General features: G+C 40.4%; 1 protein-coding gene across 13 annotated transcripts in view; it reads left to right on the top strand.

The window, feature by feature from the left end:
* Mpp7 (membrane protein, palmitoylated 7 (MAGUK p55 subfamily member 7)) overlaps positions 1-19,929 on the top strand; it is a 278,928-nt gene that overhangs the window by 45,807 nt on the left and 213,192 nt on the right. For 11 of the 13 annotated variants that reach the window (NM_001081287.2, XM_006526327.3, XM_017318006.2 and 8 more), the window contains exon 2: positions 19,211-19,357. In NM_001081287.2, coding sequence (NP_001074756.2) covers positions 19,321-19,357 — 37 coding nt within the window. In that variant the 5' untranslated portion in view covers positions 19,211-19,320. Of the gene's footprint in view, positions 1-8,254; positions 8,443-19,210; positions 19,358-19,929 lie in introns of those variants that run through there. The other 2 variants (NM_001360860.1, XM_011247027.2) reach the window with 1 other exon arrangement.

The raw sequence follows: 19,929 nt of genomic DNA, 5'->3' as shown, positions 1-19,929 counted from the left end.
ATCTGGTGGCACCTGCTGATACCAGTGGGCCTTTCTTCACTGAATAGAATACTGCCCCACTGTAGAATCTTTAGAAACGAAGGCCCTTGGCAGAGAGGCTGAATCTGTGAGAGATGCCAGCTTCTCCTATTACTACTCAGGCTTGAGCAGGCCTACCATTTTATACCACTCGGAAAGCTCCATTACTCCTAGGTATTTCCATTCTATACATCATCTTCTCCCTTTTCAGGTAGGATGGGATCTAGCCATGCGTATGATTACAGGGTGCAGAGGAGGCTATGCTATAGGCAACTTGAGTTTCTAAAGTTGAGCATAATGGCAGAATAAAATCTGTATCCATACATGAGCATTTTAGAAATGGAGTTGGTTTTAAGATGATGAAAACTTTGTAGTCTGATATTCCCTGCTAGGCCTCTGTCACAGTCCATGCCATCACCAGGAATTTCATCTTTGTCTCATAATCTTAAGCAGTATATGTGCTAAGTCGAGTGAAATGGAGTTGGACAATATCAAAGTCAAGGTCACTTCAAAAATGGGGCAACTTAATTATTAGCCCCTCTTTGATCCTGTAAAACCGGACCTGAGCTGGAAGGAGGAACTAGCTTAGAGCACAGGAAAAGCCAAAGTGTGTCAGATGTGGGGAGGGGAAGTCACTTTTGACCAAAGCACTGTCCTTAAACTGGAAAGTTCTATTGCAGTCTGGTGTGGCTCTGTTGTCTTCTTGTTGTCGGCTTAATTCTAAGGGTAAATTCTTTACAGTTAGACTGGTGGGTCAGAGTCTAATAGCAGAGAATTTTGGTATATTATCAAGTTTTTTTGTGTTTATTTTTAATTTTAAATTGTTTGATAGTGTTTCCCCACTTTGTCTCCTTTGCCCTCCTTCTCCCCCAGAATTCTTCTCAGCAAGTCCCTCTCCTATTGTCATGTCTTCTTTGTGAGTGCAGTTAGAGTCTCTTGACTAAGTGTGGGCTGGGAGTATTTCTCAGCGACTATATCACTGAACAGGACAGCGCTTTCTCCAACCATCCTGTCAACAACGGTTCCTCAGGAAGAGGTAGGCGCCTCCTGTCCCCTGCCCAGGTCAGGGTGGAATGCTGTGGGGCTTGTGCATGTATCTATTGCTGCAGTGTATTCCTGAGTGACTGGCTGTGTCATGCCCAGAAGACATATCCCTGTTCCTTACCTCCCCATCATCTTGCCTCTTGTTATCATCTCCACTCTTCCACAGTGTCCCCTGAGCCTAGGAATGGTGAATCCTAGAGTCTCATTTGGGGCCAAGGGATGGATGGTAGATCATAGCTGTCTCATCCCGGGCCAAGACCTTGGCCATCACTTATTCTCTGGTCTCAGGGAATTGTGGGTCCTGCAGACCCCAGGCCTACTTCAGTAGGCATCTCCTCTGTTGAAGGGTGGTGCAGCACTCACCAACACTGCAACACTGACAGCCTATGGCTAGAGCTTGCACTGAAGTATGGTATGATTCCTACCTCCCCTTTTTTTGAATAGAGGAGATGTTTTCTCATATAAGGCCCATATTGAATATTTACTTTAAAATTCCTTATATATTAAGTCTTAACACTTCATCTGAAGGTTGTGAAATTTACTATCCTTCAGGTTTCATTTTCTTCTTGATAAATAAAATTAGGGCGCCCTCTGCTGATTTAGAAAGGAATTGCTGGATTGGAGTAATCAGGTTTAGGGACAGATTTTCTGCTTAAGCTTGTTTTCCTTTGTGTGGATCCCATCTGCCTGTCACTAGGCTTGTGAATGAGTAGTTAAACCACAGTGTGGAATAGGTAGAGCTACGGTGAGTGGAGACACTAAGAGATAGACCGGCCCGGCACACGCAGGGATGTGCGAAACACTGAGGGAGGGAGGCATCAGTGTGATGTTGTTTGTTTGTTTGTTTGTTTGTTTGTTTTTGGAGACAGGGTTTCTCTGTATAGCTCTGGCTGTCCTGGAACTCACTCTGTAGACCAGGCTGACCTCGAACTCAGAAATCCACATGCCTCTGACTCCCCAATGCTGGGATTAAAGGCGTGTGCCACCACGCCCGGCCAGTGTGATGTTTAAATGACTTTAACCAAGCATTGCATTTTAAGGCATTTAAAGTCTATCATGAAAGTGCTCTGGAGTCACCATCTAGTTTTATTTAGAGCAAACATGTTATCTGTCTTAGAAAGATCGTGCTGGCAGTGATGGACAGCGTAGGCTGGAGTTGGCCAATTAGAGCCTTGGTAGACACAGAGCTTTGAGGTATAGGACACTGGGAAACATGGGATTTGTTGTTGTTGAGCCTGTGGAAATGGCCTAGTTACTAAAGTGTTGTCACAGGCTTGAGGGCCTGAGTCTTATCTCCAGAACCATTGTTAAAAATGCTAAGGGTGGTCCTCGAGAAACTCGAGGCCACAAGGAAGGAGGGTACCTTGTGGGAGAGGAGGAGGGAGCATCCTCTTTGAGGCAAAGGGGAGAGGAGCTATGGGGTAGGGACCTGGAGGGGGGCAACAGCTGGAATGTAAATAAATAAAATAATTAATTAAAAAAACCCGCTGAGGGTGGTGGTGTACGTGTGTGATCCCAGTGTTGAGGAGGCAGATCCCTGGGGCTCACTGGCAACCAGTTTAGCCTACTTTGTGAATTTCATGCTTGTGAAAGATCCTGTCTTAAAAACAGAAGGGTGGACAGCTCCTGAGGAATGGTACTGAGGTTGTCTTCTGGTCTGCACACACCAACACATGTAAGCATCATACATGTACACGCAAAGACACATAAGCATAAACAGGTGCACAAACCAACACACATAAGCACACGGAATTAATAATAAAAGTATTAACATTTAGAAACACTGGAAGATCACTATACTGAACACTTGTCGTGTGGAAATCCAGAAGATGGTGACATTTTGCCACACACATGTTCTCCCTGTCTCTGTCTGCTGGAATATATCTGAGTAAATTGCTATTACCTTCACATGGCTAAATACTTTTAATAAGCACATCTTCAAAAAAATGTTGCCAGTGGAAAGATAGGGGCTAAAGTTAGGAAGTCAGGTTTTGGATATGAAGATAGTAGTTCTATTGTAGTCAGTAAGAAAATGATATTTGCTCTACAGTTATCAGTTTGTGATTATCTACAGTTATTAATATATGGCTATGTACTATTTCCATCTCTGAGTTTTTTTGGAGACTGGTGTATAGCAAGTGCTGTTAATTTTTAGCCTTAAAGACGTAGAAAGTTTTGTTTTGATTAGGAAAAGAAGCTCAGGAGGTCACAGTTCATGGCAAGCAGTGGCCTGCGGTTGAGTGAGGAGGGGAGCTTTCACCTTGGAAGGACAGACGTCTGATTAGAGAGAAGGTGACCAGACTTCTACCAGGGTCAAGGACTGAGTCCTCTCATCATGCCAGAACCAAGACAAATGGAAGTTTCTGTGACAAGTTAGTCCTACACTGAGCACAGGTGTGGTCCTACTGTGTGATGGCATATAAGCAGCAGGCAGATTGGCTGTCACTTGCAGGAAGCCCTTAACACTAGAAGAGGGGACAGGGTATGTCAAAGAGCAGAGGGTATAGAGGCTGACCTGCATCCCTTCAGTTGGCCCTGGAAACACTTTAAGCTCCTAAGGGTGATGAGCAGTCTTCCTGTTTGAGCAGAGCTGGAGGGAATGAATATTATGAATAGTGTGCCACACTGGAAGCTGTTATGTTCTCACCACTAAAATGGACAGGAGGTCTAGCTTTCATTCATTCATTCATCCATTCATTCATTCATTCATTCATTCTAGCCCTCACTTTTAGGAGTAAGCAGAAATGGAGCAGTGAATAGCACAGGCACCTGGGGTTCGCACTCTAGTAGGAAAGATGATTCATTGTAAATTTGATACTTGAAGTACATACTCAAATTTGGAAGTGAAGAAGGGTGGGATCTCTGTGAGAGTTTAGTGAAGGAGGCCAGGGAGACGCCCCAAGGTGATGCCTGAATTTCCTCAGCTCATTGGGGTGCAGAGACTCCTGCTCAAAGTTGGTGTTAGCTCCTGTTTTTCGTGAGTGCATGTCTCCTCTCAAGAAATGGCATGGAACTGACTTAGAGCTGGCTTCCATGTGGTCCTGAACATCTTTTTATTATAGTATGTCCCCCTCCCTGGTGCAGTGACTTTTCTTTTCTGGTCCTCAAACATTTGTCTCTGTCTCTGTGTCTGTCTCTGTCTGTCCCTGTCTGTTTGTCTCTGCCTCTCTGTCTCCGTCTCCCTGTCTCTTTGTCTCTCTGTCTCTCTCTGTCTGTCTCTCTGTCTCTGTCTCTGTCTCTGTCTCTGTCTCTGTCTCTCTCTCTCTCTCTCTCTCTCTCTCTTGGTGTTGGGAATGGAATACAGGCTGTAGCACATGCCAAGCAAATGTTCAACCACTGAGCTATATCCTCGGTCCTGGATTTCTAACGTTATATTTGTCATATTGTTTTCACTTGTATGTCCTGTTATTACAGAGGAAGTGTAGGAGAGTGTCTGCATGTCAGCTCAGTGACTTGTAGAGTTCTGTAAAATGTGCTTTTGGATAAACACTCCCATAGCTTTTAAGCAATGACTCTCATGTTACTTTCCATAGTAACTTAATTTTTTTTCTGTTTTCACTAGACTGGAAATGTTAACTTTTTCTTTTCTTTTCACTTGATTCACCCTGGACACTTAAAATTCTCTAATTTAGATCTTATGGGATGTAAATTAAAAATTTGTAGAGTCAATAGATTGCAGCAACTAATGTGAATGAATGTTAATTATTAGCATCATTAAATACAACACTATTAAGATATATAGGATAAGGTTTTGTTTGGGTAAAATGGACTTTGTGAGGTTCTTCAAGTTTTAAAACACAAAGGGCCAGTATGACAATGAGTCCCCTGCAGTGTAGTGTTCAACTTCTCTCTACTCTGTAATGTTGGTGTTTTGAATGTTTAAGGGGCTTATTTCTATCTATTCTCACCTTTCAACACCAGTAAAATATGATAAGAATCATGGATATATGTTCTCATGAAGGGCAGTGGGGATTTTTTTTCCAAGCATGAGGCTAGATCACCATGGAGAAAACCAACTAATACAAACATTTATTATGAATGAGCAGTAGTTGGGCTACATATACCATTGCATCACTGTTTGCCTTTGGTATTCTCAAAAAACACACATATTATAAACATGTATTGACATGACTATTTAGTGTTTAATTAATTAAATTTAATTTCGAGCTGTTACTAATATGAAAATATAGTTAATTTTGCTGTTAAATACTACTTTTAAAGCAAGAATTGGTTTTTTAAAATCTTATTTACCATTTTATTTATTTATTTATTTATTTATTTATTTATTTATTTATTTATTTATTTATTTTTGGACAAGAATCTCAGTGTGCAGTGCTAGGTGGCCTAGAACTTACTATAGAGGCCAGACAGGGATTACAAACATACACCATGTACTGGGGAGAGAGGGTGTCAGTGTTTTGTTTGGTTTTGTTTTTTCGTTTTGTTTTTGCATAGGTATAGTTCCATGTATGTGGACACATTTGTATGTGGGTACATGATTAGGTGTGTGCACGTGTGTGGAGCTCAGGTCTGGTACTTTCCTTGATTCTTTTCACTCTGCACGTTGTTTATTAACACAGATCTCTTGCTGAGGCCAGGGTATCCTATTTCCAGGTCATTTAAGTAGCTACCTCGTCCCAGAGACCTCTTGTCCCAGATCTCCAGAGTATTGAGGTTACAGTGCTACTATGCATGCCAGGCTTTCCTGTGGGCTCTGGGGATGCTAAGGGACTCCTCTTCATGCCTGCACGACAGGCCGCTTATCTCCTGGGCCATATCACAATAAGCTTATTTAATTTTTTGTGTACATGTGTTCACACATGTCTGATTGTGTGTGTGTGTGTGTGTGTGTGTGTGGTTGTGTGTATGCGTGTGCGCACATACATGCCATGGTGTTTGTGTGGAGGTTAGAGGACAACTGTGTCAAGTTGGTTTTCTCTGTGTACCTCCGGGGATCAAATGAAAGTTGCCAGGCTTCAGTGGCAACCTCCTTTTCCCAGCAAGCAGTCTGTCTCATCAGCCCCAGAGAGGTTTTTTGTTGTTGTTTTTCATCTTTTTGTTTTGTTTTGACAGCCATCATATATTGCTTAGGAAACTTACAAAACTGACAAATTTGTACAGTTTTGTTGTAGATTATTAAACATAAAATTATGTTCATACATATTCGTTTTTAGTTTTAGGTTATATTTGAAACTATAGCAGTATAAATAGGACAGATAATTTACATAAAAGTCAAAGTACAGGGGGCTGGCGAGATGGCTCAGTGGTGAAGAGCAGCTGCTGCTCTTGTCCAGGACTAGGATTCAGATCCAGGGGAGGAGCAGGGCCGCCTGCCGCCTGCTGCCCGCAGAAGCCCATGCTGGAGTAAAGGCCTTCTCCTTCAGTCTTGAAGGTTTATCAGTTCCTCCCTGGGATTCTTCCTTTCTGTGATGATTCTGACATTTGTTTCTCTGTTTGTGGAAACCAGTACACACTTTTTTATGAGGGACCATATAGTAAACACATGCTAGCTTTACAGGCTGTAATAGTTGATCTTTGTTGAGTTTGTAAGGTGTGAAAATTTTTTTTTCTTTTTAGTTTATGTTTTCTTGAAAAAAACTTGGATGTTTTGTTTGTGGTTATATAGAGCATTTTGTTGTACCTGGGGCTTGGCCAGATCTAAGCATGTCTAGAAATTTCTTCTCTATTCTGACATTAAGTCCCAATGGTTTTCTAGGAGGAAAATGAGGCATGCTGAAATGTGTGCTTTCCTGAGTGATGCTAAGGGGTGCTACTCTTTCTTACAGTGTTGGGTGATGCTAAGGGGTGCTACTCTCTTACAGTGCTGAGTGATGCTAAGGGGTGCTACTCTCTTACATGCTGAGTGATGCTAAGGGGTGCTACTCCCTCTTACATGCTGAGTGATGCTAAGGGGTGCTACTCTCTCTTATAGTACTGAGTAGTGGCAGTGAGCCCTGGCTCTCAGTCAGTCATGCATCTGTAAGGTGAGACAGCCCACAGCACTTTTCTTTTAGGAGTTGGGATGTTAGAGATATTAGTGTTTTGACTTAACTGACAATGTACTCAGGCTTGACCCTATCATAGCCAAGGTGTGTCTGTCATGACAGAATCTAAGAGTCTTAGAATAGTAAAAAATGGAATTGAATTTTATGATTGACAATGGTGTTTTAGATATTTCTGCATTATTTTGCGCCCTATTCCCCACCCTAAATAGTTGAAAATAAGTTACCTTTTTTTGAGTATTTGAATAATAACTAATAAAAAATGTTGCTGGAAGATATGCTCCTTGTAGATCTGTAAGATAGTAGCAGAAAGGTTGAAAAGATACAGACTAGTCATCAGCACACTTGGCCCTTGAGTTTCTGGAAGCAGTAGAGGGACACAGTCATGCATACATTATGTTGAGACGTAGGCCGATGACCCCAGAACCCTATGTGTTGCTGTATGGTCATCATAGAAGATGATTGCTAGGCTTTGATACAGACGATCAGTTTTCAACACCTTTAGTCTCTACACTTTTCTATAGTCTTAAAAGTTATTAACAGGGTTATGATTTTATGGGTGATACAAATCAATATTTAACTCATGAAACTTAAAAAGAAATTGAAAAACTGTTTCAGATAATTTAAAAATAACAACACTAACAAACCTGAAAAATATCAAGCCAGGCTTGATCTTCAGTTCCATAAATTCATACTGTCATGAGCATGTGCACACATTCTCTCTCTCTCTCTCTCTCTCTCTCTCTCTCTCTCTCTCTCTCTCTTTCTCTCTCGCTCTCTCGCTCTCTCGCTCTCGCTCTCTCACTCTCTCACTTGCTTTCTCACTCTTTCTCTCTTGCGCATGCGTACACACACTACACACATACATCCTTTCACAGCAGCATTAGCTTACATGTTAATGCAATATTTTAGTCCCTACCCCTAATTAGGTTTTTGTTTGTTTGTTTGTTTTTGAGACAGGGTTTCTCTGTGTAGCCCTGGCTGTCCTGGAACTCACTCTGTAGACCAGGCTGGCCTCGAACTCAGAAATCTGCCCGCCTCTGCCTTCCAAGTGCTGGGATTAAAGGCGTGCGCCACCATGCCCGGCCCCTACCTTTAATTAGTAGCAAATATATTTTATCCTTGGCTTAATAGAATTTTTTTCTCATATGTATTTTTTCTTCTAATTTTTTACTCTATGTCTTGCATAGAGATAATATCTTGTGCACTGTGTGAAAGCATTCACCTGCCAATAAAAAGCCTTTGGCCAGTGAGCTGAGGCAGGATTAGAAGAAGAGAAACTGGCAGATAGAGAGAGGATTTTTGGGATAGAAACGCGCGTGGAAAGAAGATTCACCCTAGAGACAGAAGAATATGGTCACATGAATCTGAAGAGCAGGTAACCAGCCACATGGTAGAGCTTTAGAATAGAATAAATGGGTTATGAAGTTCTGAGTTGACCAGGCCAGGAAACAGGCCAAGGCTTTTGGTCTAAGCATTTATTCATATATAAGAAGTCTCAAGAGTTGTTATTTTCAGGAATAAAGTGGACAGGTAGAAAACCCTAAGGTTACAGGTGGCAAAGGCTATGACTACAATCTTGTTTAAGAGACATGTAGTCATTGGACCTGTACCTGCTGATGGAATTTGCAGTTTGTTTAGGATATTCTTTTCTGTTAGCACCAAGCCTGGTGTGACTGATTAGAATCACAAAACATATTAGCAAACTTTTGTTGGCTATATGCCCGGTGGTTAGATATTTGCTTTGAATGAATCTTATCCATGCATGATTTTATAACACATTACTAGAAAACTGGAAAATATTGCTTACTAGATCTGCACATCTTCTAAGCAGTATCAACACAATAGCATTGGCTGGTTTCACCATAGACCTTCCTGGGAAGGTATTGGAGTTCATAGTACAGGATGAGACGGGACTCAGGAGTCAACTGAGGACAGACAGACTCTATAGTCTGTAAGTATCTGTAAACATTTGCTCAAAACCTCCTATTTTTATCATCATCATCAGTGCACATCATTAATATTTATGATTTGTCTTGAAGTTATAGATTCACTTATTTCCAGATAATTCAGTTCTCAGCACCCACATAATTTCAGGGGATCCACACCTTCCTTAGGCAAACGTTGACATTTGCTTGATTTACCATAGTTTATCTTCCAACTCCTTTTTTAAGGAAGAGTGCTTCTCTGTGACAGTGGTGATTGCTACAGTTGAGAACTGAAGGTCAACGCAGGTGTGTTAATGACAGCCTTGCTGGCTTTACAGCAACTCTACTTTAGACATCTTCCTTTTGTCACAGATTGTTAAAAGGATGGACAGCCAAATCTCAATGTCATTCTGTATAGAAATAGAAAAAGTGATTCTTAAATTTATATGGGCACAAAATGAATATTCAAAGTAACCCTGAGCAAAAGCAACACTACTGGGGATATCACTATAGCCAATTTCAAGTTATACTACAGAGCAATGATAACATAGACAACATGGTGCTGGCTTCCAAGCAGGCATACATGTCAGTGGTGTAGAATTGAAGATCCAGTTATAAATCCTTGCAACTTCCACCTGATTTTTGATGAAGATGCTACACATACACATTGGAGAAAAGACAGCATTTTCAACAAATAGTGCTGGGGAATTTTGGATGTCTACACATAAAAGGGTGAAACAAGATTCTTATCTCTCATGATGTACCTAAGTCAACTCTAAGTGAATCAAAGGCCTCAACGTAAAACATAACTGCATAGCATAACTGCTAGAGTCAAAGGTAGGACTGGGGAATGTATTACAAGATGTGGGCATAGGCAAGCTCTTCTAAGTAGCACTCAATGAGTTGAATTTCGGGGTTAGGGTGCCCAGATCTCACAGCTAGTACCTAGGTCTAGTCTGGCAGTCTACACCTTGCAGCAGCTAGGCCCTACATTTTTGTGTTCCCACCACCTTCTCATCCACTGCAGCCAACATCTAGACTTCCTCCAGGGTCTGCTCTATGTGCATCCACCTACAGGACCCTTTGTGCTGCCTCCACCACCCCTTCTCTGCCTAGACACCTGAGTCCTCCTGCAGGGTTGAGGCTGGGGAGTAGTCCTGATGTCTTCTGTTGCCTTTCTACAATCTCCCAGCTGTGTCCTGGGCCCCACAGTCAGTCCACTAGCCTAGCTTGCCTTCCCTGCCTTCACTTTGAGGAGCTCTAGTCTTGGGGCAGGATTGTCCATACCTATCTACCACACCAAGGACACTCCTACATCAAGAGAAAGAGCTTAAGGAGAATTAGACGCCCGAGTGATACCCAAGAAGACACAAACATAGGCTGGTGGAAATGATGGGGACAATCCAAGAGTTCAGACTAGAACTCAATCAGGAGATAGAAGGGAAACACAGGAAAGGAACACATAGGAAATATGGGACACCATGGAAAAACTTAAACCTTTGAATTATTGGTGTAGACGAGGGAAAGGATTGTAAGACATGGCATACACCAGGTGTTCAACATCATAGAAGACAACATCTCTAAATGATGGAAAGACATATGTATACAGATGAACACATACACACACACACACACACACACACACACACACACACACACAACCAAACAGACAAAACCGGAAAAGAAAATCCTCATGTCATACCATAGTTAAAACACTAAGTATAAAAACAAGGAAAGTAGACAATGCAAATCACTTATAAAGGAAACCCCATCAAAGTAACAGCTGATTTCTCAATGGAAACATTGGAAGCCATAGAGCTAGAGCAGTGCACTCCATATCGTAAAAGACCATGTCAGGCGACCTAAAATAATATCTCCAGCAAAACCATCTGCTGTGAGGGAGGGAGCAAGAAATTTTTTCCATGACTTAAACAGCCTAAAATTTTTGTGAACAACAAAACAAACCTAAGGAAAGCACAGGAAACGATTTCAGATGGAGAAAAAGGAGCGTAGCAGAGAAATTCTGGTAATAAATACAAAACCATAATCATTAAAATCAAAATATGACTGAGAATAAACACCGTCACCAAAATCAACAGCACAATGACCACAATTTCAACAAAAACCTTAAATGTCAATGGCCATGATTCTCCAATCAAAAGACGCAGACTGATCGAATGTATTAAGACACAAAACTCATCTCTCTTCTGCCTAGAAGAAACATATCTTAGTTCTAATGATAGGGACTGCCTTAGAGTAAAAGAATGGACAGAGAATTGTAATCAAATGGGACCAGGAAGCCAGGAGGTGTAGCTATTCTCCCACAAAGTGGACTAAATGTAAAAGTAACCAGAAGAGATAAAGAGGGACACTTCATTCCAGTCAAGGGAAGACTTAACCAGGAGTCATTACTATCTGAGACATGTATGCACTAAACGCAGGGCCACCCAATAAAAAGTCTGCTATTGGAATTAATGATACACATTAACAGTAATATTTTAATAGTAGATGATTTAAGTACTACTCTTTCCTCAATAGATAGGTCATGTGGATAAAAACATAAACAAACATCAGAATTAACTGACACCATGCATCAAAATGGACTGAACATATTTTCTTTGCTAACACTAAAGAACAAACATTCTACTAAGCAGCACATGAAGACTTTTTAAAAAATAGTCTACATCCTGAGACAAAAAAATCTTTACAAATTCAAAGAGATCAAAATCATCCCATCTTCTAGCTTACAATAAAAAGTGCAAAACATCAACAACAAAAGTCTAGTAAATATGAAAATTCAAAATGAGATTAAATAACTCATTGCTAAACAATGAATAGGTCAAAGAAGAAACCAAGGAACTCAAAAATCTGGGGAAACGAATAAACCAAATCTAAACATACTCTAAGGCAAGAAGTAGAAAAATAAGAGTAGAAATCAACCGAAAAGAAACAAAGAAAACAATATAAGGAATCAATGAATCTAAGACTGGTTCTTTGAAATGATAAGCAAAATCCTCAGAATCTTGGCCGGAAGGAACTAACAAAAGGAAAGAAAGAGAGAACCCAAATGAACGGAATTAGAAAATGAACAGGGAAACATTGCAGCAGACACTAAAGAAATTCAGAATAAAGGAATGCTCAACACAGCTGGAAAGCCTAAAAGGAGTTGATGTCTTTATAGAGGCAGTGAAACCACCAAAATTAAATCAAAGAAGTTATCAACTTAAACAGATCTTGACAAATAAGGAGACTGAAATACTAATAAAGAGGCTTCTAGGGAAAAAAAAAGGTTTAAAACCAGATGGATTCACAGTAGAGTTCTACCATTTGAAAAAGACTTGCAGCTAGTCATTCTTCAGCTATTCTATAACAACAGCAACCAAAAAGAGCCCCCCCCCCCAAACTCCTAAGAAACCAATGCCACTCTAACACCTGAACCAGGTAAAGACAACATGACAATAAAGGAAAACTATAAGCCAATATCTCTAGTGAACATAGACTCAAAAATACTCAATAAAATACAAATAGAATACACACATGCATCCAAAAGTTTATGCACTATAACCAAGTTGGCTTCATCCCTGAAATGTAGGAATAGTTTAACATATAGAAGCCAGTCAATGTAATAAACTGTATGAATGGATTTAATGATAAAAAATCACATGTTCATCTCAATAGATGCAGAGAAAGCCTTTGCCAAGATGATACCTAGGCCTAGAGAATATATGGATGGAGGGAACATATCTCAGCATAATAAAATAAGAAACCCACAGGCAATCCAACTGAAATTAGGAATGACATTTTCCACACAAACTAACCCCAGAAGATTAGGGATTTAAACTTGAAACCCGAGACACTGAAACTTCTAGAGGAAAACATAGGTAGGCAGTAACTACATGATATAGATTGTGACAGGATTTCTGAATGAGACACTATTAGCTCAAGACCAATATTTAACAAGTGGGACTGCATGAAACTAAAAAACTTAGCATAGCAAGGAAAACAATCAACTGGGTGAAAAGGAGACCCATGAAATGGGAGAGAATTTCTGAGACAAGTGTGATATCCAGAACATACAAAACACACCAAAAACAGAGTAAAAAAGAATCCAAACCAAAATCAAACAGCCTATTTGAAAAGTGGGTTTGGCATCTGAATAGAGAATTTGCAAGAGGAGGAGGAGGAGGAAGGAGGGAGGAGGGAAGGAGGAAGAGAAGGAAAAAGAGGATTAAGAGAAGGGAGAGGAGGAGGAAGAAGAGGAGGAGGAGGAGGAAGAGGAGGAGGAAGAAGAGGCACTGGCAGCTAAGAAATAGCTCAAAAATGTTCATAATTCCTATCAATTAGGGAAACAACTAAAACAACCTTGTGATTTCTTCTTATCCAGTTAGAATGGCAGAAATCAGTAGAACAGCCAGCCAACAGCAAAATGCTGGAGGAGATGTGGGAAAAGGAGCTTTCATTCACTATTAGTGGTTTTGCAGTCTGGTACAGCCACTGTGGAAATCAGTGTGGAGAATTTTCAACAGCTAAAATAAATCTACTATATGACCCACCTGGACCACCCCACAGGACTTGATATCATTGTCCAAGATACTTGCTCATCCATGTTTATTGCCATGGTATTTATAATAGCTAGGAAATGGAAATAACCTAAATGTCCTACAACTTTAAAATGTGCATATATACTATGGATATTAGTAAAACAAAACTACAAACTTTTCAGGTAAATGAATGGAACTCGAAAAGGTCACTCTGAGACCAGACCCAGAAAGACAAATGTCCCATGTTCTCTGTTATTCTAGCTCCAGGCCTTTAGATGTGAGCACAATAGCCAGTAGTAACTCCAGAAGCTAGGACAGTACACTGGAGCTAGTGTCAGGATAAGGGCGCTTGAGAGCAATAGAGAGGGGAATGGCAGGTTTATGTAATTGCATAGGGAAATGGAAAGGGGGATCCTTGCAGAAGTCAATAGAGAAGAAGTGGGAAGAGGGTAAAGGAATCACAGGAACCAAGCGATCTGATACGGGAATGGGAAAGGGTGGATCCCTGGAGAGGGTCAAATACAGTAGAAGCAGGCAGGTAGATGAAATAGCAATATAAATAGCTGAAAAAGCCACAAGGAATCAAATTATAAACTATTTACAAAACAAAACAACACCCCCAAAACCCTACAGGGCACAAAGTGTAGAGTGTAAATATACATATGGTTTTAAGAGATTTTCCTCATCTAGGCTAACATCTCTCTCTCCATTAGTCAGAGGCCACTTAAAAGCCCCAACACCAGACTCCAGAAGTCCTCTTTAGAGTTGTTGGCCAGGCTCTCTAAGAGACTTCCCCAAACACGCAGACTATTGTTGTGCTTGGTTGCCCCTGGCCCCCACCCCAAGAGGTGGAAGGTAATTCCAGATTGCTGAGACACTATGCACAGCAGAGACATGGTTCAGAGACCTCTGAGCTGGGCCTGCCCCTTCCTGAGGGCTAGCTTTCATGGTCTTTATTCAGGCCAAGGTACCAGCGCTTTTACTGGATGTTGAAAGTACAAAGAAGAAATATTATTTCAGCATTTTTCCCCAAACATAGTTAAGCCTCAAGCTCCCCCCCCCACCCCACCCCCCTCCGCCGCGCAAGGTCTTTAAGATTGTAGTGGTTTGTGGATGTTCTATGAGAACTATTTATGTGCACAGCACACACACTGTTTCTGTTTGTTTGCTTGTATGTGGTGCTGGAGGGCTTTAAGCACTCAAGGTATGCGCCCAACTAGTGAGCTACATCCTAAGCCCGAACATCATTTCATGTGAACAGATTTGTGGCACGGAGCTCTGTCTGGCTTCTGTCACATCCTTACAACTATGTCTCTGAAGACATACAGATACGTTAACAGATATTAGAGTGTTTCATTTACTAATGTTACTAATGACTCTTCCAAACTGCCCTTTAAAGATTTGCAATACTAGATTTATATTGTAGACGTCTTGGATTCTTTCATTGTTCTGTTAGATTCAGAACTGGAAGCCTGACTGTTAAATCCCTGATCATGGCCATTGTCTCCCAAAATAACAGGCCACTGATAATTGTTACATGATTTGCAGAATGCTTCCATTCCATGTTTGGGAAAACTTGCCCAAGTGGAGATTTATTTATTGTTTTCTTCACTGTATATGCTCACATTAAGCAATAATTTTGCAGGGAACTATGTTGCTGGATGAATTAAGTCAATTTTTCCTTTACAAGAAATAAAAAAGCTCCTTGGACTGGCCAGATAGCTTACAAGTAAATAAATGTCCTTGCCTGGGGAGCTGAGTTCGATCCCTGGAAAGCAGGGTCAAAGGAAAGAATCGAATCCCCAAAGTTGTCCCAGGTACTTCCACATGTGTGATGTAACATTCATGTATCTTATAGGCATAACACAGACACACACACATGCACACATACAGACACACAGACACTCACAGAAACGGTACACATCACTATCACCATCTTCCTTCAGGTACGTGCAGTGCTGTGATTGGCCACTGGATGTCAGCAGTGCTACAGAAGCATTGCATGTAGCCAGGGTAGAATTGAACATTTTGAGCACGTAGACCTTCATGTAGTTCACTGTTTCCACGTGATCAATGCCAGGAAAACCTGATCCAGTGTGATATATAGAAGCAAAGTACAACTGGAATAGTGAAGTTTCAAAAATAAGCCTTTTTAAAGGAGAGCTGTAATGGTCCTGTTGGGTATTGTAAATGCCTCAGGTGCATTTGATACTGCTGTTATGTTCCTGGCATCTAGGTCTTTCTCTTTTTTACGGAAAGATGGATTGAACTTCAATTTACGAATATCCAGTAATCCCTCTCAGGACATACTGTAACAGCTGGTATTTTTTTGTTGTGGTAAATGGGTTCCATACAACAGTCAGCAATAATTACGGCTGTATTCTGACAAATTCCAAAGCATTTTCAATCAATTTAGCCAAGGAAAATAACATTATTACACAAAAATTTAACCCAATTTGAAAGTTAAATCTGCAATACTACTTCATTCCACAAAATGCTGAGCATTTTTCTAGTTAGGATTCTATCTAACTGTTTTTAAAAATTGTACACTTGCACTATTTTAGGAGGAGAACTATGCTGTATAATATATTCTTAGAAGATTATTACTTTTTGATAAACACACAGCCTGGGACAAATTTAACCTTGACGGTTCATCCTGAAAAGAAAGAGAAACGCTAATTCCTTCATGTGTGGCGACACTGGCTTAGAAATTGTTTTGAAGTGGGATATCCAGTTTTTGTCAAAATTCCTGCAATGAGTTCTGTCCCACATTCTATTAAATTTTACGTTTTTTGACAAAAGTATAAATTGGGTTGTGTGACATGTGTAGTTTATAAATGTGAAACACTGTGACTTCTTTAGGTGGTAAAAAGGTAGGATTAGCATAGAGTGTATGTGTTTCTGTGTTTGCGGTGACCGTGCCAAGCATATGCTGACTTCTCATGGCCTAAAGTTATGTGGCCATAGACATATGAAAAGCACCATGTCTGCTTACTTCATAAAGAGGGATTACCCTAGTGGTAGAAGTATGTGTGAATACACTTTATACGTTTTCAATGGTTTTCTTAATTTCTTTCCTGTTAGAAAAATAAAAGTCTGTTAACAATGTATTCTTTAGATTATCAGTGGTCTTTCTGGAGTTCTATTTGCTTTGAATTATTTCATCTGTCCCCTTGCTTTATATAAGGGATATTTTTATGTAGTTAAATCTTAATCCTGATTAGAATAATTTATGAGAGCAAAGCAAAGTTTCTTTGTAAGATTTTTGGAGAAATGGCAATGCCTAAGCAGGGCGTGAGCAAGGTCTGGCTCACCCTCTCCTTTTCATTTTTAATTTTTAGCACAGTGAGTTATATTTTTGCTTGGAATTTAAATAACTGCCGTCCTAATTTTAATTAACACCTTTCTCTGTATGGGTGTGTAGTATGAGCGGACTGTGTTTGCTCGTGATAATGGGAAGCACATGGGAAGATGTCACAGCAGGTAGCCAAGTCCAAGAAGCTCTATTTGATGGTGGATTGTTTTTTTTTTTTTAAATATCAGTTTTCACTTTGATAATTAAAATGCTAATTTAGAAGGCTTTACTGGAATTTTACAGCTGTATTTTTCTCAAGTAAAAGCAGCTCGTTTGTCGTTATTCTGTAATATGAATCAGCAATTTAGAGTCTTTAGGAATTGAAGTGAATCGTTTTCCAGTGTTTACAGTGCCTGTTTTTCTTGTTGTCTTTAATATATGTTAAAATATGCTTTTAAGTAACTGAGTTTGCTGTCTGGCAAATTGGGGGAAAATGTACTAAAATGCTTTGTATAGTTATGATTTCAGCAAAAATGTAAATGATGTGTATTTTCCGTTGTTAATCTGCAGCGTTCCAAATTTAAAACACATGGCAGGCTCGTTCTTAGGCACTAGGCTGGGTGGATTGTAATTTCCCTGATTTCTTGTATGTTTTAACTTTATAATTGTATTGCCTAAATTAAAGAAATAAACTACCACACAGCCAGCTTTTATCATTTTTTACTCTGTGCAAGGCATGTCTTGACACATTTAATTATCATGCAGTTCTGAGTTATCTTCATTTGCATATAAGGAAATTAAGGCTTATCAAGATTAAATAAGTTACCGCAGATCACAGAGCCAGCAGGAGTGAATGTAAAGCCCAAGCTGACCTTGCATAGCTCTCACACGTTAGTATTGCCTACCCTTATTGTGAGATTACTTTAGGCTAGTCATTGAAAACTGTACTTTCCAGGGTATAACCACGCTTAATTTTTACTAAGAGAAGGTTTAGCTTGGATTGCTAGCACTTCTGTGAGTTGTATCAATGCCCTGCTTCTAGCTGAGCAATTTTGTCAAGGATATGCTTAGCCTGCGATAGAGGACTTTGCAGCTGTTGTACTGGGATGAACTCTAGAGAGTTGTAGCTTGCTAGTGACTCCAAGAGTCTCTGTTAGACATCGGGAAGTATAGCTAGAATTGGGATAAGAGAGGGAGGAAGTGGCTACACAGACTCTTCTGATGGTGCATCTGATCAGCAGCCTCTAGCAGATGTCACAGTCCTTGACACATGCGGGGGCAGTATGTTTTCAGTTAGAAATGACATCAAAATCATCAAAATCCTGTTAAATATCAGCCTGTCACTTCAGAAAAAAATTCTTTAGAAGAATTATGATTGCTCTGTATTTGTAAAAATACAAATTTTAAATTAGTTATAGGGTGTTTGATTTAGTGATACTTGCTTTTGTATATACATATAAATGTTTATATGTTTCTTTTCTGTGATACATTTACACAATGGAGTACTACTCAGCTATTAAAAACAATGAATTTATGAAATTCCTAGGCAAATGGATGGACCTAGAAAATATCATCCTGAGTGAGGTAACCCAATCACAAAAGAACTCACATGATATATACTCAATGATAAGTGGATATTAGCCCAGAAGCTCAGAATACCCAAGATACAATTCGCAAAACACCTGAAACTCAAGAAGAAGGAAGACCAGAGTGTGGATCCTTCGATCCTTCTTAGAAGGGCGAACAAAATACCCGTGGAAGGAGTTACAAAGTGTGGAGCAGAGACTGAAGGAATGACCATCCAGATACTGCCCCACCTGTGGATCCATTCCATATACATTCACCAAACCCAGATACTTTTGTGGATGCCAACAAGTGCTTGCTGACAGAAGCCTGATATAGCTGTCTCCTGAGAGGCTCCACCAGTGCCTGACAAATACAGAGGTGGATCCTCGAAGCCAACTAATGGACTGAGCACAGGGTCCCCAATGGAGGAGCTAGAGAAAGGACCCAAGGAGCTGAAGGGGTTTGTAGCCCCATAGGAGGAACAACAATATGAAGTAACCAGTAACCCAGAGCTCCCTGAGACTAAATCACCAACCAAAGAGTACACATGGTGGGACTCTTGTCTCTAGCTGCATATGAAGCAGAGGATGGCCTAATCGGTCACCAGTGGGAGGAGAGGCTCTTGGTCCTGTGAAGGTTCTATGTCCCTGTGTAGGGTAATGCCTGGGCCAGGAAGCGGGGTGTGGGTGGGTTGGTGAGCAGGGGTAGGGTGGAGGGGATAGGGGGGTTTTTGGAGGGGAAACCAGGAAAGGGGACATTCGAAATGTAAATAAAGTAAATACCTATTTTTTAAAAAAATGTTTCTTTTCTTCCTAGGGAGGCTTTTAGGACAACTCTTGGGCGAAACACGGCTGTAGTCCATTAAATTGTCTGGAGCTACCTGAGACAAGAGAGTGGAGGGCGGCCACATCTCTGCAGCCTGCATCATGCCAGCGCTGGCCACAGGATCGGCTTGCGACATGGGTATGAGAAGCCAAGGGGACAATTTTCCCTATATTCTTATAGTTTTATTCCCAGTGACTGTGATGTTGCAGTCCACATTTGTCTTTCTGTGATGAACCTAAAATCAGTCCCAGTAAGTCCTGAACTAGACAGAAGTGACTGGGGCATTCAGACTGCTTCCTGCTCCAGGTGGTGGCAGTGCTCATGCCTTTGTCTTGCTTTTGGAACAGCATTGTGCATTTAATTGTTAAAAATGAACACCCAGTGTTCTGCAAATACTGTCATGCCAGTCTGCACCACCATCAATCTCTTTTAACAGCAGATGTGACATTTTTGCCATACTTGCTTCAGACCTCTTGCTTTCTGTTCTATTTATTTATTTTTACTCTCCTTTTTTAGTCACCAGGAATTAAAAAAAAAAAAAAAATCGGGAAATCTGTACACATCATTAAGAATTTATACTGGGAGAAGGGGATGTAAAGTGAATAAATAAATAATAATAAAAAGAGGTTATATTAAAACTAAACAGTGGGTATTGGTATTGCTCAATGGGTAAAGGAACTTGCTGCCAATGTAGGTGACCTGAGTTCAGT

Source organism: Mus musculus, chromosome 18 (genome assembly GCF_000001635.26).
Source record: "Mus musculus strain C57BL/6J chromosome 18, GRCm38.p6 C57BL/6J".
Taxonomy (NCBI): domain Eukaryota; kingdom Metazoa; phylum Chordata; class Mammalia; order Rodentia; family Muridae; genus Mus; species Mus musculus.
The sequence above is the reverse complement of the archived record's forward strand: the minus strand, read 5'-3'. Positions and strand labels throughout refer to the sequence as shown.